Source organism: Desmodus rotundus, chromosome 12, assembly GCF_022682495.2.
Source record: "Desmodus rotundus isolate HL8 chromosome 12, HLdesRot8A.1, whole genome shotgun sequence".
Lineage (NCBI taxonomy): Eukaryota > Metazoa > Chordata > Mammalia > Chiroptera > Phyllostomidae > Desmodus > Desmodus rotundus.
In genome coordinates, this window is record NC_071398.1 from 40,043,512 (window position 1) to 40,062,172 (window position 18,661).

At 61.1% G+C, this 18,661-nt stretch overlaps 1 protein-coding gene across 8 annotated transcripts; it reads right to left on the bottom strand.

Annotated features, from left to right (window-relative positions):
- Window positions 1–178: 178 nt before the first annotated feature.
- On the bottom strand, window positions 179–18,469 carry ARHGEF1 (Rho guanine nucleotide exchange factor 1). Of its 8 annotated transcripts, XM_045185447.3 has the most exons (32): window positions 17,101–18,183; window positions 15,649–15,782; window positions 14,092–14,137; window positions 13,920–14,003; window positions 13,329–13,442; window positions 11,378–11,476; window positions 11,080–11,122; window positions 10,598–10,844; window positions 10,169–10,198; window positions 9,821–9,920; window positions 9,580–9,679; window positions 9,457–9,492; window positions 9,092–9,229; window positions 8,047–8,152; window positions 7,449–7,460; window positions 6,729–6,896; window positions 6,273–6,418; window positions 4,744–4,890; window positions 4,412–4,494; window positions 4,148–4,273; window positions 3,919–4,033; window positions 3,714–3,814; window positions 3,410–3,487; window positions 3,131–3,206; window positions 2,869–3,036; window positions 2,236–2,323; window positions 2,022–2,108; window positions 1,652–1,722; window positions 1,479–1,565; window positions 967–1,130; window positions 779–881; window positions 179–509 (listed from the first exon to the last, which is right to left on the bottom strand). In XM_045185447.3, the coding sequence occupies exons 2-31, from the start codon at window positions 15,660–15,662 to the stop codon at window positions 798–800; spliced, it is 2,958 nt and encodes a 985-aa protein (XP_045041382.1). In that variant the 5' UTR covers window positions 15,663–15,782; window positions 17,101–18,183; the 3' UTR covers window positions 179–509; window positions 779–797. The 8 variants fall into 8 exon arrangements, with proteins under 8 accessions (XP_045041382.1, XP_053771337.1, XP_053771338.1 ...); XM_053915362.1 differs by lacking the exons at window positions 6,729–6,896; window positions 7,449–7,460; window positions 17,101–18,183 and adding an exon at window positions 18,292–18,469; XM_053915363.2 differs by lacking the exons at window positions 6,729–6,896; window positions 7,449–7,460 and having other exon boundaries at window positions 17,106–18,180.
- Window positions 18,470–18,661: the final 192 nt, after the last annotated feature.

Genomic DNA, 18,661 nt, shown 5'->3' on the forward strand with positions numbered 1-18,661 from the left:
CAGAAAGGACTGTGGGTGACCATGGGGCCTGGGGCGGGAGCTGGGAGAGGGGTAACGGGGTACCCTGGGAAGAGGCATCAAAACATGGAGGAAGAACAAGTGGAGAAAGGCGGGAGGCACAGAGGCCCCGTGGCCGGCGGCCCGAGGACCACAGCACCCTGCCCTCATGACGCAGGCCTCTCCTTAGAGAATATATATTAAAAATAAACCTCCAATTCAGGGTATAAAAACAGAGCGAAGGCACTTGGGGGTGGGAGTGGCAAGGTGGCCCCCCAGGCAATACCAAGATGGCCCAGGAATGGGGGTCGCTGTGGTGCCCCGGGAACGAAGTCCTAAGCCCCCCAAGCAAAAGGCCAGCGGTAGGCTGGACGGAGGCGGTGGTCCCAAGTGGCCCCCAGACGTGGCCCTGAAGCCTGGCTCCCTCTCCTTGGGCCCGTGGGGTGGCAGACGCTGTGGCAGCTGTGCAGTTGCGGGCGGGTGGTCCTCACATCTCTCCATCTTGCAGAGGCCTGGGGAGATGCAGGAGAAGAAGGGATACAGGGAGAAAGATGGAGGAGGGGAGGGGAAAATGGGAAAATGGGAGGGGGAAAAATGAGGGTGGGGAGAAAGACATTAAAAAAAATGCCCAGAGAAACAGAACCGGACAGAGACAGGGATGGAGAGAAGGGAGGTGACTGGGGAGATGCAGGAAGATGAAGAAAGAGGGGAGAGACGGATGGGGCTGTGACTCTGGTCCCCCCTCTCTGGGCAGCACTTGGGCCCCCAGCTCCCCACCTACCTGCCTGGGGCAGGGAGCCTCAGGTACAGCCCGGCTGTGGGACAGTGTTCTCCCCAAGCTGAGACAGGACTAGTCGCAGACGACAAAACTCTTCCTCCACCTCCTGGTGTGTGGGGGGGTCACCCGTGAGAGGGGTCCTCCGCCCAGTCAGCCCCTTCCTCCTCCCCTACTCCCACCCCGGCCACCACCTCCAGCTGTTTAATGATCTCCTCCAGGCTGAGTAGCTCCTCTCGGATCTCCTGGGTCTGTGTGGAGCTCCGGGGGCCACCCCCGGGGACTCCATCCCCTTCAGAGGGAGGCCCTGCCCCGTTGTCTTCTTCTGAGGGGAGCAGGAGCTGCTTCAGGGACAACACTGGCCAGGGACAAGGGGACAGAGTCAGAGGGGGGGCTGGGGCTGGGATGTGGGATTCAGATGGGGACAGGTGAGGGACCTGTGGGTAGAAGTGAGGATGGGCACCAGGCCAGGCTGAGCTTGGGGTTAGCCAGGCCTGCAGATGGGGCCAGGGTGTGAAGGGAAGTGTAGAGTGGGGCTGGGTCCAGGGAGACCGAACTGAAGGTCAAGGAAGGGACCAAAGCAGAAGCTGGGAGGCTGGGGGCCGTGTGTGTGGTTAGCTGGGGCATTGCCTGGTGGCTGAACATGAGGCAACTTGAAAAGCACCAGTGTGGGCTTCTGCAGCCCCGCCAGGGGTGGGGCAGCTACCTTTCTGAAGGGCTTTGGCAGCGAGCTGGCCCTCAGGGCCAGGCCTGCAGAAGGGCAGGAGGGTGCTGAGGGTTCTCTCGGTCCGGCCTGGGTGGGGAGCAGAATAGGTGGTCAGATCCTGCCCAGCTCCCTGTGGACACCCCTGCCCACACTGGAGGCCCAGCCAGGCTCACCGTCAGCTGGGGACATCTCTCGGCTGCCACCGTTGCCATTCTCAGAGCTGCTGAGCAGGGGTTCGCGGGTGCTGGGGGTACGGAAGTGCAGGGTGACTGCCACACCCCTGGCCCCTGGGTGGGGGAGCAGGGGCAGGGAGACACAGAGCTGGAGATGTCCAGAGACAGGGAAAGAGGTCCAGGCTGGGAGACAGGGAGACAGAGAAGCCTGGCCAGTAGGACAGGCCTGAGTAGGGCAGAGGCGGGCCATGGTGGGGCGGCCCACACAGACACACCTGCACACGGAGACATGCACACAGAGACAGGGAGGGACACGCCAGAAAGCCGGGCCCAGACCCCAGCTCTCTGGTTCCCACCCTGGCCCCCTCACCTGCTGGGGCTGGGCCGGGGTTTGGGGCGGGAGGCCGGGGCGGGGACCTTCAGGGATCCAGCAGTCTCAGTGATGAGGTTGCACCAGCTGTCAAGACAGGCCAGCCCCTGGGCACTCAGAGCCCCAGACGTTCTGCCAGGGCCTCCCCCCTCCCCCTCTTCCCAGGGGCCTGGCCCTTGTCTGCCACCTGTTCACGGAACCCCGACCCCCTTACTTCTTCCGCTCCGACACGGTCTGTGCCACCAGCTCATATATCTGGGCCTCCTGGTCCCATGTAAAAATGACATAGAAGGCTTTGTGATCTGCAAGGGAAGGGAGAGGCAGGGCTCAGAGCCAGGGTGGCCCCATGACAGCAGAGCCCTCAGGGCTCCCCTGATTCAATCCCCCCTCCTGTGTAACACCCCCCGCCCCCAGGGGCCCTCCTCACGCCGCCAACCAGCTAATGCATCTCCCCCCCCACCACCACCACCACCACGGCCCTGGGGCAGCTCCTTGGCAACTTGTTTGCAAATTCCTTCTCGCTGGGCTACCAGCTCCCATCTGTGCCCCTAAATCCCCAAGCGGCAGCCAGGTGTCTTCAAAATAGTAGGCAGAGCTGGCTGCTCCTTTGTGCAGAAACCTGGGGCAGTTCCCCACCTCACTTAATGAAACCCACAACCCAGCCTAGGCCTGGCCCCATCCAGCTCTCAGGCCTCCCTCCCACAGCCGCAGCCTTGGGACCAAGCCTCCCATGTCTCAACCTCTGCCGTGGCCTCCCCTTCCCCAGAACTCGAGCTCCCGGCTCTCTGCAGGGTTCCCTACCCACTCCCTAGGCAGCCATGCCTTGAGTCATGGGGCCAGGCCTCACCGGTGGCCACCTCCCGGGTCATGGCAGAGGTGAGCCGCAGCACTGGCCGCAGCATGGTCTTGCCGTCTGGCGTGGGCGTCAGCGTCCGGCTGTGCGACTTGAGCAGCAGCCGGTCGTCCTGGCGCTGGAGCAGCAGCAGCAGGTCGTCCAGCAGCAGCACGTGGACCTCTGCAGGGTCGAGAGGCGAGGCCATGCTCAGCACCCCGTGCCAGAGCTCCTGCCCCCAACCCCCAAGTCCCTTGCTCGATGCCCTGGGGCTCACCTACGGCCTTGTCCTTCGTCACCCGCCACGTCAGTGGGCCCTCGTGGACCAGTTTCCTCTTGGTGATGTCCAGGTTCTGCAGGCGGGAAGGAGTGACGGTCGGCGCAGGGAAGGGGAGGGTGAAGGTGGCCATGGGGCTGGGTATTGCAGTCAGGGGTCAGGATGGCCGCTGGGTGGCAATGGGAAGGGGTCAAAGCTGAGGGGTCTCTCTGGCTCCTTGGGTGTGTTATCAGAGAATCTCTGGGCCGAGGGAGAGGGGGCGAGGGCAAGCGGGGTCACCTTGAACTCGCTCAGCATGGGGTCACTGCTCTGCTTCAGGTGGGACAAATCGAGGCGTCTCTGATAATCCTTCAGCCGCTGGAGCAGGGAGCAGAGTGTCACAGGTGCATGCCAAGAGCTGGGGCCGTCCCACAGGGACACCCAGGGGTTAAGCCCAGGGTAAGGCCCAACCTCCAGTGACCCTGAGAGGGAGGAGCTAAGGGTCCAGGTAACCCATGGACAAGTAGTGACTCCTCAGGGTCAAGCCAAAGAGCAGGCCTAACCTCAGAGCAGAAGTGGCCTGAGACGGCAAAGCCATGCTCACCAGCAGATCCTCCATGTCCCGCACGGCCTGGTTGACGTGGTGCAGAATCTCCCGGCAGCACTCAGCCGCCTGCTCCACTTTCTCCCGCTCCGCAGGCTCTTCTGTGGGCGAGGGAGGGACCAGCCCTGGTGAGCCCCAAACCTGGACACCGCTGGTGCCCAGCCGGGATGGGGAGCTGGGGGCCAGCAGGGCGGCCAGGCCGTACCTGTGTTCTGCCCGATGCTCTGCAGGAGCAGGGGGTACTTGGTCAGCCGCTGCATCTCTGTGGGGATCATGTCCTTCAGCTGCAGGCGACGGCACCGCGGGCGGCTCTCAGCCTCCTGGGGGGACAGCAGTGTTGAGGTGCCCCGCACTTGGAACTCACCTCTGGGACACGGACACCAGCCCCTCCTCCCTGGGACCCTGGCCTAGCCCCCCAGCCCCACCCAGCTGACCTGCACGAAGGAGCAGAAACGAGGCTCCCTGCGCTGCTTGGCTTTGAGCTGCTCTAAGGCAAATGACTGGCGGCTGCAGAAGCGGGAGGAGATTTTCTGGAACCAGTTGCCCTCGGCACCATCAAACTACAGTGAGATTCAGGCCAGGGGGTGTCTCAGGGGGGACATGGAAGCCCAGACAAAGGACAGGGCTGGGGGCCCAGATCCCTGGCTTCCAGGTCCCTGGTTGGGAGGAGGGGTGGGGGCTGGACTGTGAGTCCTCACCCGGGCCAGCAGCACATCTCCGATCTCCTCAATGACGTAGCCGCTCTCCTGCCTCCGCTTCATCAGGCGATCAAGAAACAGGGCTGTGGGGAGAGGCGAGAATAGGAGGTGCAATTGGGACCGCAAGAGGGAGGAGGAGCTGGCGGGGGTGGGGCTGCAGGTGTGTCTGACACTTGGGGCTGAAGGACTGGGGCTGTGCCCCCAGGAATGTGAGCTCTGGGGGTCCAGCGTGTGTGCTCAAGGAGAACACAACAGACCACAAGTCTAGTTGCTGAGGTCTTGAAGGAGGGAGCAGGCAGTCGGGGCACGTGGGGCTGTGGCCCTGCACTCACAGTGAACCTCGATGAGCTCGTCCAGGCTGGGGAAGATGTTCTGCAGCTCCTCCAGGGGGAAGAAGCCCCCTTTGGCCATGGGCTGGTAGAAGAGGTCATGCAGCACCCGCAGCATGCGCACGTGGGCCGCCTCCGTCACCAGCAGCTCTGCGGGGCCCCCAGGAAAGAGGCATGGTTGGCGTGCCCCTTATGGGGGCAGTCTCAGAGGCGGACTCGGGGAGCAGGGGGGTGGGTAAGAAAGGGACAGGACAGGGATAACTCTCTCTGGGTTGAAGACAGCCACTGAGGACTCGTCCACCTCTCCTCTTTAGCGGTGGCAGCCAGCCAGGGTGACCGACATGTCCCAGCCTGCCCGGCACTGATACGCTTCCCGGGACGTAGGGTTTTCAGTGCCAAACAGGGGAACGTCCTGGGCAAACCAGGGCGACTCGGCCGCCCCACGGCCAGCAGGCCTGCAGCTGCGCTCAGCTGGGTCTGACTGCCCAGCACGTGAATCAGCCTTGGGTCCTGGGACAGCGGCTCGCTCTGCTCACAGGGGACAGCCCCAGGTCCAGGGGCCCCACAGCACGCTGGCCCTGGCTCCAAGGGCCCTAGCAGTCCCCGGGGACCAAACCCATGGCTTTGTATGTTACGTGTGTTTCTCTGCTGTCCAGGGTGGCAGCCACCAGCCACACACCAGCTCTTCAAATATTAATTAAAATGGAAGGAAACACAAAATCCAGTTCTCAGTTGCACTCGCTGCAGCTCGAGGGCCCACCCGCCTTTATGTGGCTGCTGGTAATTGTGTTGGACAGTGCAAACATCCACATTTCCATCATTCCAGAAAGTTCTGAGAGCACTGCTTGTTTTGATTACATGCTTAGAAGAATCTGGGACCTAAAAAGCCTTCACCTACTGCCCTAAAAATGCTGAATGAGTACCTCCTTTAAGTAAACTTCCAAAAGAGTTCCAAAAGCATCTACTTCTGCCAAATTCCCTTCACACACAGACAATTCGAAATCACAGAAAAGAATCAAAAGACGAAAACGATGCTCCCATCCTCTCTGCGCCAGAAGCAGGCACTACTAACGTAGTGATGCCCCCCCAGACTCACCCCCAGGGCGCCCCCCGCCCCCGGCCGTTAGGGTCACAGCAGTGACAGAAGTCGCTGTCGCCCTGTGCCCAACACTGTGCCAAGCGCTTCCTGTGAGTCATCTCATCATCTCGACGTCACGACAGCCTTGGCAGACAGGAACTCCGACTGCCCACGCTTCACAGGCAGGGAAAGGTGGGCCTCTGCTGGAAATGCAGCACTCCCAGCCTCAGCGGGGCGGGCCCATGGGAAATTCTCTGGGGGTGTCGCTTTGCCTGCAGCACTCCCAGTCCATGGAGTGGCTATTCGACAATGCACGCAACACACAGCTCTCTGTCTTCAGGTTCTGCCTGTTACGTGTGTGACACCCAGACGGTATCTCCCTGCATCTGTCTCTGTCTTTGCCAGAGCTGGAGCCTGTCCTTGGTCACAGTCGGCTGGAGGGGGTGGTACTTACCGCTAATGACCTCCTGCCGCTTAACCTGGCTCTTGGGCAGGCTGTGCAGGGTGTCTGGGGGGATGAGCTCCCGCCAGCCGGGTGGCTCCTCTGGTTCCAGCTCTGCTCCTGACTGGCCCGGCTCCCCTTCCTCTCCAGGCTCGGGGCTGTGGGGCAAAGTCCTTGTTAAGGCCCTGGCTTAGGGTGTCCCAGAGAGGAGAGTTTGACTCCTAGTGCCCAATACCCCACTCCCCATGCCTTCAGCATTCCATGCCCCCAGGGTGGCCCATGGTCAGACCAGCCCCCAGATTTTTAAAGAACTGTCCTACCCCTCTCCTGTGACCACTGTAGGCCTTCAGTGACCTCAGCATCCAATACCCAGTTCCCTGTGACTCTGGCAACAGCCCCTCCCCTATCTTCCCTGCCTCTCCAGGCTGACTCAGTGGATTGGGGGGGTGGGGTGTTGGAGTGACGTACGTGGCTCGTCGGGCAGGGCCAAGCACGGCCGTGGCGGAGCTGGGGTTCATGTCCACGTCGCTCCGGGAGCGGCCCCCACCCCGGCCCTTAGCCCCGAGGCTGCCCCGGGAAGGCCGGCGGCGGTCACTCACCCGCAGGCTCTCCGAGCGCCCCAGACGCCCCGAAAGCCTGGACCCGAGGCCAAGGACAGAGTCAGGCAGAGACCAGGACAAGGACAGAGACAAGGAAAGACCAGGACAGGAAGAGATGGGGAGAGATGAGAACAGGTACAGACCACAACAGGGACAGATGGGGAGAGACCAGGACACGAAGAAGAGATGAGGAGAAACCAGGACAGGGACAGACCAGGACAGGGACAGGGACAGACCAGGATAGGGATCAAACATGCAACAGAAGAGAGGAGAGAGTCAGAAGAGCAGTGGGATCTAGGGGTGTGGGGCAGTAAGGGGTGGTCAGGAGGGACGCTGGCATTTGGTGGGGGAGGGGAGGGAACCCAGTGTGGAGCACAGGGGGCTGACCCCTCCCTTCCCTGAGGCAGAGCCAGGAGTTGGGGGTGGGAGAAAGGGGATTTTAATACTTAGCTCTTTGGCTGGGAGGGTGATGTCCCCACCCACCCCTCTCAGGGGTGAAGGGGAGTGGGTGGCCCATGGGGAGAGGGGAGGGGCTGGGAGAAATGGGGGAGGGGCTGGCCCTCCCCCTACCCAGGGCCCAGGCACCCACCTCTTCCACCTTCTGGGGAGAGAGGGCACAGGGTCAGAGGTGGACCCAGATAGAACCCAACTCACCTCCCCCACCCACCAAAGGGCCCCCAAAGCAGCAGCACGAGGACTGGCAGGGGGCAGAGCCTGCCCCCCAACTCTGAGGGGAACAGGGCCCCCAGGCACGGAGCACAGAGGACTCAGGGGCTGAGGGAAGGGGCACCAGGAGGCAGGCGCAAGGCAGCTGGGCTGAGGCTTAAAAGAGAAGAGGGATGCAAGAAAAGGGGAGGGGTGGAGGGTGAGGCAAAAGGGTTGAGGAAGGAAGGGGAGGAGGAGAGGGAGAGGAAGGAGGCGGATGAAAGGGGAGAGAAGGGAGAGGAGGAGAAATAATTGTGAAATGAAGGAGAAAGGGGAAAAGAGGGAGGAAAAAGGAATGAGAGAGGAGATGACAAAAGAAACAGGGGAAGATGGGAGAAGAGGGAGAAGACAGAAGGAGGGCAGGCAGAGTGGAGAGGGCTTGGAGAGAGCAGGAGCAGATGGCAGCAAACCCCTAACTCGCACCCTCCCAGCCCCGAAGCCTGCACTCTGCACACCCACCCCCCCGGCCCCTGCCTGGGCACCTCTCTGTATCAGGACCCTCCTCAGTGCTCTCCAGGGGCGTGGGGGGCTCCAGGCTGGCCGGACCCTGTGGGGGCGGGTCCCCCAGCTCTGGTGAGGCATCCACACCTGTGGGAGCAGCAGGGAGAGCAGGGCTGGCTGGGAGGCCCTTCAGCACCAAGGCCCCACAATGGTGTCTCAGTTTCCTCCGCCATGGAGTGAGGGCCGAGGGACCAGACACCCAGTGCCTGGCAAACACCACGTGGCTGCTCTGTACTTCCACGGGGGACGGACAGATGGAAAGACCTCTGAGAACATGGCCGTGGACAGCTGGGCCCACAGACTGGTGGAGAGGCTGGATGCTCTGCTCGATGCCTCCACATCTGTTCTCCTATGGAGATGCACCTGCTCTCCCCACCTTCAACCAGGGCTTTCAGGAAGAGGGTATACTTCATTTAGACAAGAGGAGACAGGTTCAAAGGGGGAGTGACTGCCAAGACACAACTCAAGTAAACCGAAGGGCTGGGATTTGAACCTGGGCCCTTCCTAGCTGTCTGAGGTCCCAGGGGCTGAGGGCCACGCACGGATGGTGAGAAATGAAGTCAATGGGGTTGGTGGGCTCACCATCTAAGGCAGAGGTCCCCAAATCCTGGCCGTGGACCAGTCCTGGTCAGTGGCGTGTTAGGAACTGGGCCGCACAGCAGGAGGTGAGCAGCATAGCTAGCTAGCTAAGTGGGGGTGGGGGGACCCACTCCCCACTGCCCCCTTCCCTGGGTCTGTGAACTGGTCTCTGGAGCCAAAAAGGTAGGGGACCAATGAAAGGGGGCTGATTGGCAATGCATTCAGAGAGGTTTCTGGGAAGTGAAGCCATGGGGATGATGGGAAATGTAGTCCAAGGAGGCAGGGAAACACATCGCCAGCACAGAGGTCAGAGTCTGGGAGGAAAGTTGTGGAAAGGGTAAACTGAGGGAAGGGGTGGTTTTATTAATAACTCTGGTGACCAGGAGCAGGGAGGAACATTTGGGGAGAACTAGGGGGTGGTCTCACCATGGGGACCAGGAAACTCACCTGGCTCGCGGTCGGGACTATCTCCGGACAGAGGTTGCAGAGAAATTCCAGGGGCGTCCTGCCCAGGGGCTCCAACGTTACGGTCCCGGGAGGGCACCCCCAGGCCCCCCTTCCGTTCTGTGAGACCTGGCTTCTCAGCTGGAGAAACGTGGAGGGAGAAGGGCGGAAGTGAGAGTCCAGTGACTCTGATCCATGGCGGTCTGGGGTCTGAGGTGCTGCACTCCAGCTCTGTTCTGTCCGTCATCCCGGAGACCCTCCTCCTCCCCCAGTCCCAGGAGGCCAGCCCCCAGCCCCTCCTCCCTCAGACCCAAGAGACCCCTTCCTCTGAGGTGGCCAGGATGCATGCTCTGGCTCTGGGGCCATACCATCAGCCTCCACTTTGAGGTGCCGAAAATCTGGGGCTGAAACGAGACATAGGACCAATGGGACCGTGAGGTGGGGGCGGCAGGTGGGGGGAAGTCAGGGCAGGCCGAGGCTGGGCACCTCACCCTGGGGCTCTCCCCGGTTCCAGCGGGCAGCATCCAGGAAGCTGCTCAGTCCTTTCTTGGTCTTGGTCGTGGGCTCATCTGACCGTCGGTTTCCCATCACCTGTGAGAGGTGGGGGAGGCCAGAGGGGGCTGCTCTTTCTGAGCCACCAACATGGAGGAACTGGACCCAGGGCTCAGTCACAAGGCCCCCCGTGGGGTCACTGGGGGAAAAAGGCCCAGGTTTGCGCACTCAGGGAAGCACCTTTTTTCGGAAGAAATTCCTCCCTGACTTCTTGTCCCCGCTCTTGGTCCGCACCCCGAGGTGGCGCATGTACAGGCTGATGGCGTTGACCACGGCAGCACTGTGGGGAGGACACGGTAGGGACACCATACGTGGACGTGTGCACCGCTCCCCCACAGCCTTCCCTCCACATTCCCTTCCCACCCTGACCCCACATCTACTTCCTGCTGCGTGTCTGAGGAAAGGGGAAAGGGCTCCGGGGACAGGACCAGAGACACTGCTTCACCCAGGACCCCACACCCCCAGTGCCTCCTCCCCGGGGCCCGGAGACTAAAGCGCCTGTCCGGCTGTCCTCTCTGCTTCCATCACCTCTTTTCTTCATCAGTAGAGATGGTAGGCCTGTAAGAAGAAGACAAGTTGCTAAGCCTGGGGTCCTTCATCCACCTGCACAAATGTGCAGGCTGCTGTCCCTTTGAGGCTGGGACAGGACAGAGGAGGGGCAGAGAGGGTGCTGCCGAGGCAATGGGAAGGAGGATTGTGGGAGGAAGATGATCTCATCCTGGTGCGGCGGACAGAAGTGGCAAAGACAGGACCCAAGCACCAGGCCCAAATACCAGCCTCGGACAGGCCTGGAAACTGGGAGAGACCCCAAAGCTGGGAAGGAAAGGTGAAAAATGCACTAAAATGCCAGGGCTGTGGGGCCCGGAAGTCCGGGGAAGATGCTAAGGAGTGAGCCATGAGGCTGCAGGGGGGCCCTGAGACAGGTGGGGCAGCTGAGGAGGGGCTGGCCCTACTCACTGCATCTCCTCCAAGTGGGTTAGCAGCCGCTCTGCCACATGCCGTTCCCGGGCCTCAAAGGTGGCTCGGTCCCGCCCCACCCAGGTCTCCAGCTGGGCCAGCTCCTGCTCCCAGGGTGTCATGCCCATGAGCCGCTTGGAGCGGAAGTCCTCCAGCTGCCGGTTGACGGCAGCCTGCTGGCTCTGCACCACCTCCTGCACGAACTGCCGCTGGATGTCCTCGGAGATGAGGTCAGGTCGAGTGCGGTCTGTAGGGACAGGGTGCAGGCTGGGGCCAGTTTCCTGGGCCTTGGTTCCCCACCCACCCTTGGACTCCAACAGTCACGCTTCCCTGGGCTGCTCTGCTGCGGTCAGGAGGAAGGAGGGTGTCTCCACAGACCGAGGAGCACCACCAGCACGTGGCCTCCCTCCCTGGGCCTCCTGGGAGGCCTGGCCCTGCTAGAGACCTCTCCCACACCCCAAAGTCCCCTCTCTTCCCCTTACCAAGTTCAAAGGCAACTGTGGGAGGGACAGGCACCCGCAGAACCTGCTCAGGAGAGAGAACAGAGTGAAGGGGAGGACCCGGCAGTGATGTGATGGCAGCCTAAGTGCCCTGGGATGCTGGTCTGAGGGGAGGAGTGGCGGGAGGGGGCCAGGCTGGCCCAGGGATTCCCCAGGCCGGGCTGCCCTTCATGCTGCCCTCAGCAGGGTGGGGCTTAGGAGGCACAGGTGGCTTTCCAGGGCCAAAGGTGGTGGCGGGTGGGGGGGGGGGGTACTGGGGCTCCTTAAAGGTGTCTCTCACCGCGGTCTTCTCCAGGAAGCTGTGGTAGAAGTCGAGGAAGGCCTTCTTGGCCTCCTTGGGGCCCAGGGAGCCCAGCATGTCCGCGTGCAGGCAGCAGAGCTGGGGGGACAGAGCATGGCCTATTCTCTCTCCCGACCACCCAGACCGCACTTCCCCTTGCAAAGCCTTGGGCTCAAATCCTGTAGGAAGTGAGCTCCCTGACCACCACCCCCGCACCCAGGCCCTGCCTCTCTCAAGGCCTCCCCAGGGACACCACGAACATCTGGTAATTTTTCATCCTGTGGAATGGTTCTCTGGAGCTCTGTCTCCTCCTTGCTGCCACCACCACCAGCCGCACAGGGATATACCAGACTCCTTCTAGACCCTTTGTGCACGTGAACCCGGTAGCTCAGAGGGGCGCCGCTATCCTACTTCACAGATGAGAAAACCGAGCTCAGGAAACTCACTCAAGGTCACAAAGCTAGGAAAAGGCAAAGTTGGGTGTGGAATCCAGCCAGCCCATCTCTACCACACCCCACTGCCTAGAAATCCCGTGAGGAACTTGAGGGTTAGTGCTGTGGGGGTGGGGAGGTAGGCTCTGATTCACCTGTGTCTCACACAGAGCTGCAGGAGGGCCAGAGTACCGTGGGGGCTGGGTAAGAGGACAGGTGAACAAGGGGGGCTCACGTATTCATTCATCAAGCATTCCCTGGGACTGCCTACGTGTCAGCCCTGTGCTGGGTGATGCTAGCAATACTGTGGGGACTCCAATCTGTCCTGACTCCTGGGGGCGGGGGGCTCTTGTCAGGTAAGGGACATGGTCTCGGTCTCAGTGTGCTAAGAACTCAGCCCAGTGGGGATGAGACACTGTTTCTGCCCTTGTAAACACTTTCAACAAATGTGTGTCACCCCTACCCCAAAGCAAAAAAGCATGAAAGGCCATTGGGAAGCAGCCCAGGGGACCACCACTGTCCCCCAGCCGAGGAGGTGAGGGAGCAGCATGAGGAAAACTCTCACGAAGCCATCTGGGTCACCTCAGCCAAGCCTCAGGTTCTGCGACTGTGCCAGGACACAGCAGTCAGTACCACCCCTGGGCTGAGTCCCAGAGCTCAAGTTCTAGAAGCCCCCCAGGCTCAGGAGGGGGACCCTCTTCCCCAGAGAGCCAGAGTCTCCATGCGCCAGGGCAGGGTCCGCCACTTCTCTGGAGAGAAGGCAATTTCCTGCGGGTTGCTGAAGCTTCAGCGTCAGTCTACATGCCCTGCCTTCTGCACCCCCAGCCATGTGGCCCAGCGCCTGGCTAACCCTGCTCTCAGCCAGTGCTGGGCTGCATGGGGCTTCTGGGGAGGGGACCCTTGTTCACAGAGCTTCTTCCTTTCTACGTCACCTCCCGGGTTCTCTAGATCCCCAGGTATTTTGCATAGCGTGGCTCTGCACTGGCAGCTCCTGGGTGTTTTCTGCCTGATAAAGGAGGTTTCTGGATCATTGATTACGTTCGTTCTCTCTGCCTTGTGGGTTCCTTGTGGCGGTGGCTTTTCCTGAATGAGGGCCTGCTGTGCCACCTAGATCTGAGGTGGCTAATGGATCCTCCTAGGCACCAGCCCTTAATGACTACTGGTGGCACCTGCCAAGGCCATGGAGTGAGGGACGCGGTTTCTAGAGTCCCTGGGAAAGGGTGCTGTTGCGGATGGGTGATGCTGCCACAGGCACGGAGGCGGGGTGGAGGTGGGGTTTCTGCCAGGCTTCTGGACCGTCGCTCTCTGTACAGCCCTGCTGGGTGTGCTCTCTATAGGCCCGCACGCGCTGTGTGCTGAGACTCACGGGGGGCACCTGCAGTCTTTGTCTGGATCACACAGTGGTCCCTCTGGCTCTCCAGTTCTAGATCTGCTTTTGGATCTGTTTCCTAGACCCTCCCAGCTCATCTGCACTGGCCTCAAGCATTGCCCACTGTGGCCTGGCCCAGCCCCGCCCTCACCAGGGGTCCGGGCTCGAACTGCAGGGCCACGTGCTGCAGGAGGGCCATCAGGTGGGCCGGGCGCCGTTTCACCTGCTCCAGGCTCTGGAACTGGCTGTTCTGCTCCTCTGCGTTCTGTGGGGTGGGGATGGGGGTGAGACTGTGTGGAGAGCAGAAAAGGGGCCTTGGGCTTGCCCTTCCCCTTCCCTTGCAAGTCCAATGGAGCCAAGCTGGGGGAGGGGCGATGACTGTATCTGTGCTGTAACGGCGGCATCGAGACAGGTGTCAGGGAGAATGGAGAAGACATGGCATCAAGAGAGGCGATGGGGACAGAAGTTAGCAGAGATGGGATGGGGGTCTGTCTGCAACTGGGTGCTGGTGGTAAAAACTGGGGCTGGAGTAAAAACGGTGGGAACAAGAACGGAGTGGGGGGACGAGGAAGGAGGGACCACGAAGAGGAGAGAGAAAAGGACAGTGAGAGGATGCAGCGGGACAGCATCCGAGGTCAGAGGACTGGATCTAAGGTGGGAGGGGACGCTGGGGACGGGACTTGAGGGGCTGGGGCCCCAGGTAGCAGGGAACAGAAGCTCTTCCACTCCATCTCCCCCTCACCGTCTCCAGTTCGTTCTCAAAATCCTCATCTTCAGCCCCAATGATGCTGACAGGCACCAGGCCATGCCGGGGGAGCCCTGGGGCCTGCGGAAGAAGAGGACTGGCTTCAGCCCACAGCGCTCCCCACCTCACGGTCCCCCAGTCCTCTCACCCCTTGGCTCTCTCCACTCACCGCCCCTCGGGCCACGACGTTGTCTGCCTCCATGGGCTCTGCAGGGCTGGGGGAAGAGGAGGGGCCGAGGTTAGGGGATGGGACAGGCGGTTACTCACAGATTCCTGGCCCAGGTGTGAAGGTGAGTAAACAGCCTTCCCCGATCTGGGCCTCCACAGCTCAATGGGGCCTCTGTGTGGCGACAAAGAGCCCTTCAGAGGCCAGCCAGGGCGGGGAGCCCAAGGGCAGGGAGTCTTGGGGGAGAAGCTAGAGTCCCAGGGGCCTGGGTCCATGTGAGCCTGGCCCTTTTGGGTCCTTAATTTAGGAGGGGTCTGGGGTTCAGGCTCTGGGATCCAAGGGAGGAGGGGCTGGGGGCCTGGACTCCTAGGACTGAGGGAGGAGGGGCTGGGGGCTGGGCCCTGGGGAGGCAGGACCTGCAGGCCAGCAGAGTTGAGAAGGTTACAGGGGAGGTAGGAGGGATAAAACTGGGGTGTGTGGGGGCTCTCCCCTGATCTGTGACAGGCTTGGGGCAGGATGCTGCTTCTGAACCCACCAGCCCCACTTCCTGTGACAGGAAATCACAATGGCACATCCTCCAACCCCCACCTCTCTCCACATAAGAAAACAAAACTGAACCCTCCTCCCTCAGGGACCAAGAGTCCCTGGACCCCCAAATTCTTTCCCTCAGGGATCTGATATCTTTTTGGCTTCCAGTCCCAGAAAAATAAGGAACAGTCCTCAGACAGCTCATCCCCAAGGTACGTCTGTCCCCCTCACCTGTCTGTCTCGCTGGCTCTCCTTTCCCCAACCAGCACTCCCTGGCTGTCTTTCCCTTGAATCTACCTCATCTTTGTCTCTCTTCTCCCTGTTTCCTCATTTTCTCTCATCCTTCCTTCAGACCTGTCTCATTTTTCCCACCGTCTCTGCCGCCCTGCCCTCCTCCTCTCCCCCGTGGCCCTCTCCGCCCCATCCCTGCTACTGCGGCTCCCTGCCTTTCCCTCTGTCTTGGCCTGTCTCCCCACGTTGGTTTCTGCAGCCACGGTCCCTGCACCCCTCTGAGCTGCTGCCTCATCTCTCTCCCTCCCCTGCCATCTCCCTTAGAGTCTCCACTTCTCCGTGTGTCTTCCCACTGATGTCTTCTGTGACCTTAATTAGTCTGACTAATGTAACAGGAGCCCATGTGAGGTGGGAAGAACTGTAGAAGCAGGGATGGGGTGGACCCGTAGGGGGCGCTCTTCCCCCCTGAACAGCCTAGGACTACTTATAACCCTAGTCGCCTGAGATGCACCCTTCTCCCTGGCCCACAGGCTACCTCCCTACTGCTCAATAAATGGCAGCTATGCTTTTGATGACAATCATTAAATGGTGATGCGTTCTGGGGTGTCCAAATGCCACCCCATGGGTTCACCCAAGCAAGCACCGTTTTTATGCTTTTCCATAAAGGGTATCTGTCCAACATCCAAGCTGGGTAATTTAAGATTGGAGCATTGTTAAATGTTCACATAAATAAAGTTGCAAACCAAGGCAGAAAATAGTAGCAGTTATTTATTATGAGAGCTAAACTTACACAGCACTTACAGGGTGCCAGGCATCGCTCTGAGTGCTTCTCACACAGTAGCCCACTTAGCCCTCGCAAGCACAAGCACCCCGTGCTACCGTTATTCCCATCAGAGATGGAAACCTTCACCAGGCTGTCAGCTGCAATTTCAGGGCTGGAAAACATGACCATGAACGTGGAGAGTCCATGCTCACTCCACTTAGGAGTGGACAGGTTCAACAGAAGCAGGAAGATCCCAAGAGAGCACAGGAGAGGACACAGGTTATCTGAGCGAATGTGAGGCAGGCCCCGAAATCACGCACTTGATGCGTATCGTCTCCTTTATTCCTCATCACAGCGACGTGAAATGATAACCAATACTTAACGAGCGCTAAGTGCCACTAAGTAGGTGTCAGGCCCGGCAATACTTCTTTATAGGTAGTAACCAATTTAATCCTCTCAGCAACCCAAAGAGGTCATTGTTACTATCATCCCCACTTCACAGAAGGGGAAACAGACACAGCCCACAGGGGACAGAACCAGGATTCAGACCCAGGCCGTCTGACTTCACAGTTTGTGCATTTAACTACCAGAGCTTGGGGAACCCAGCCTTAGGAAACTAAAGTCTGAACCAGAGCTGAGACACATTGGTTTCCCTATGGGGCCTGGAAAAGTCAGGGATATGTGGGCCCTGTGGCCTGGGCAGGAGTGCTGCTCCACAGAGGATTAGGGCTGAGGAACGATGGGGGTAGGGGGTTGGCTGCTTAGGAGATGAGGGTGAGGGGCTGCCACAAAGGTTGAAGCTGTCAGATGGACCTGTAGGCACCCGAGGAGGCCTGAGGTGCTCTGTGCATGGGGCTGGCAGGGTCAGAGAGGTTTAGGGGTGGGGATCCCAGGGCAAGGCGGGCACTTGTGGGAGACAATGTGAGCACCTGGGTTCTACGCAGGGCTCAGGGTCTATAAGAGATACTGAATGGATGATCCTTGTCTCCAAGAACCTCTGGAAGCCTTAAAGAACCTAAAATACAGAGTAGTCAGTGTGAGCCTGTAAGGGGCCGGGATTCCATTTGACACACGGCGGGTCTACAGGGATCTGAAGGTCACACAGGGTCGTGAAACCACAGGAAAAGTAGGCAGTCTATGGGGTGTCTGGAGACTTAAAAGGGGACCAGATTTCTATAGGGGCCTGTGGTGGTGCCTAGACCCAGGATCTACAGGGCCCCGAATCCTAGGCGATGCCACTGATTCATGGGGTCCCCACGTCTCGGTAAGGAGCCGGGTCTCTATAAGCCACTAGCAGAAACCCGGGGAGTCTGTAGGACCTTGTAATCTACATAGAACGTGGCGGGTGTACACCAGCCTCCAAACCTACATGGGACGTGGCGGGTCTACAGGGGCCCCAAATTGTAAAGAAAACGTGGCTGCGTGCACTGCCAGGGATGCTGGGGCGGACGTGCGGAGTCAGGGTCTCACTCCCGCCAGGGGCCGCGTACCTCACCTGCTCCGGGTCGGAGAAGCCACCGCAGCTGCCAGAACCGAAGCCTCAGCGCGCCGGCTCCGGGATGACCCCCACCCCGGCTTCCAAGTCGCTCTAGCCGCCCCAAAGACCTCCTTTGATTGTAACTCCACTCCTCCCGCCTGCCGCTCTAGCCTGGCCCTTGCCCTGCGACTCTACTCCTCCTGTCGGCTGCTCTAGCTCTCCACTGCGCCACGCTGGCCAGACGGGGCCGCTCTGGCTGCCTCGGAGGGCTGCCGTTTCCGTATCTCGACTGCTCCCGTCACTCCCCTGGGCCCCGCCCCCACGCCGGCCGAGGTGCGGAGAGTTTCAGCCCCAGCGCCAGGGCTCAATTCGAATTCTCCAGTAACCCGGGCCTCTTAGTTCCAGGGCTGGGCTGCCCGCCCCATCCTGCCTCCCTAACTCGGGGACCAGTCGATTTTCCAACGCTCGTACATTAGTTCTCTCCGTATCCCCACCCCCACCCCGGCACACTTTCTGCTGGACTGGAAAGCAAAACTCCTGGGTTCGAGCGTACCTTTCCCTCCGACATGCGGCGTAACCTGGACTAAGCAATTACTTTTTCCCAAGCCTCAGTCTTCCCATCTATACAATGGGGCAGATCGCCAGCTCTGTCCCCCTCAACCCAGCTCTCGGGGTATAATTAATGGCCCAGAAAAAGAGATTTCCAAAACGCTTTCAAAAGCGCTCTGCGCCTTTCAGCTTCACAGGGGCCCACCACGTTAACTGTCGTTTTTCTGTTCGGGTGGCCGAAGTACAGCAATCGGGGCCGGAGGACGGCGCTTAGCAGAAGGCACCTGCGAGTTCAAATCCCGGCTCCACTCGGTTTCACGACGTGTGCGCCCTGGCACGAGTCGGTTCTGCCCCCGGGCCTCAGTTTCCCCACCCGTACAGAGGGAGTGGTCATCGGTCCTCCGCTGCACAGTTGGAGGCCAAGCCCCCGCCCCACCCCCCGGGACTGGCTCTCGGCAGGTATTCGTTCTCCTCGCCGCGCCCCTTTGACAGATGGGAAAACTGAGGCCCGGGGAGGGCGGCCGCAGGCTCGGGGCGGGGTGGGGGGCTGCCCGAGGAGGTCCCTCCGCTGCCGGCCGCGCCCCAGAGCCTCCTTCTCCTCCCACTTCCCCGAGCGGCCGAGGGGAGGAGCCGGGCGGGGCCGCGGACCGTGTACCTGGTGTCCGCGCGGGGAGGTGGCCGGCGGGGCGCCCGAGGTCGGGCTCGGCGATCCCGGCCCTGCGTCCCGGCTCCCGCTTCCTGGCTCCGGCGGGGCAGGAAGTCGGGGCGTTTTTCCGGAGGCCCCCGCCCCGCCGCCCCTCCCCGCTTCCTGCCCGCGCCCCGCGCCCGCCCGGCACCTCGGCTTCCTTCCCCTTCTCGCCGCCCTCCCGCCCGGCCCCCGCGGGCAGCGGCCCCGCCCGGCCCGACCTCTCCCCGCCGGGTCGGCCCGTGGGCGTGCCGGGCGCGGGCTCCGCTCTGCCCGGGTCCGCAGTCACTCCCGGCGGGGCGGGGGCGAGCGCGTCGCCGCAGAGAGGCAGCCTCCCGCG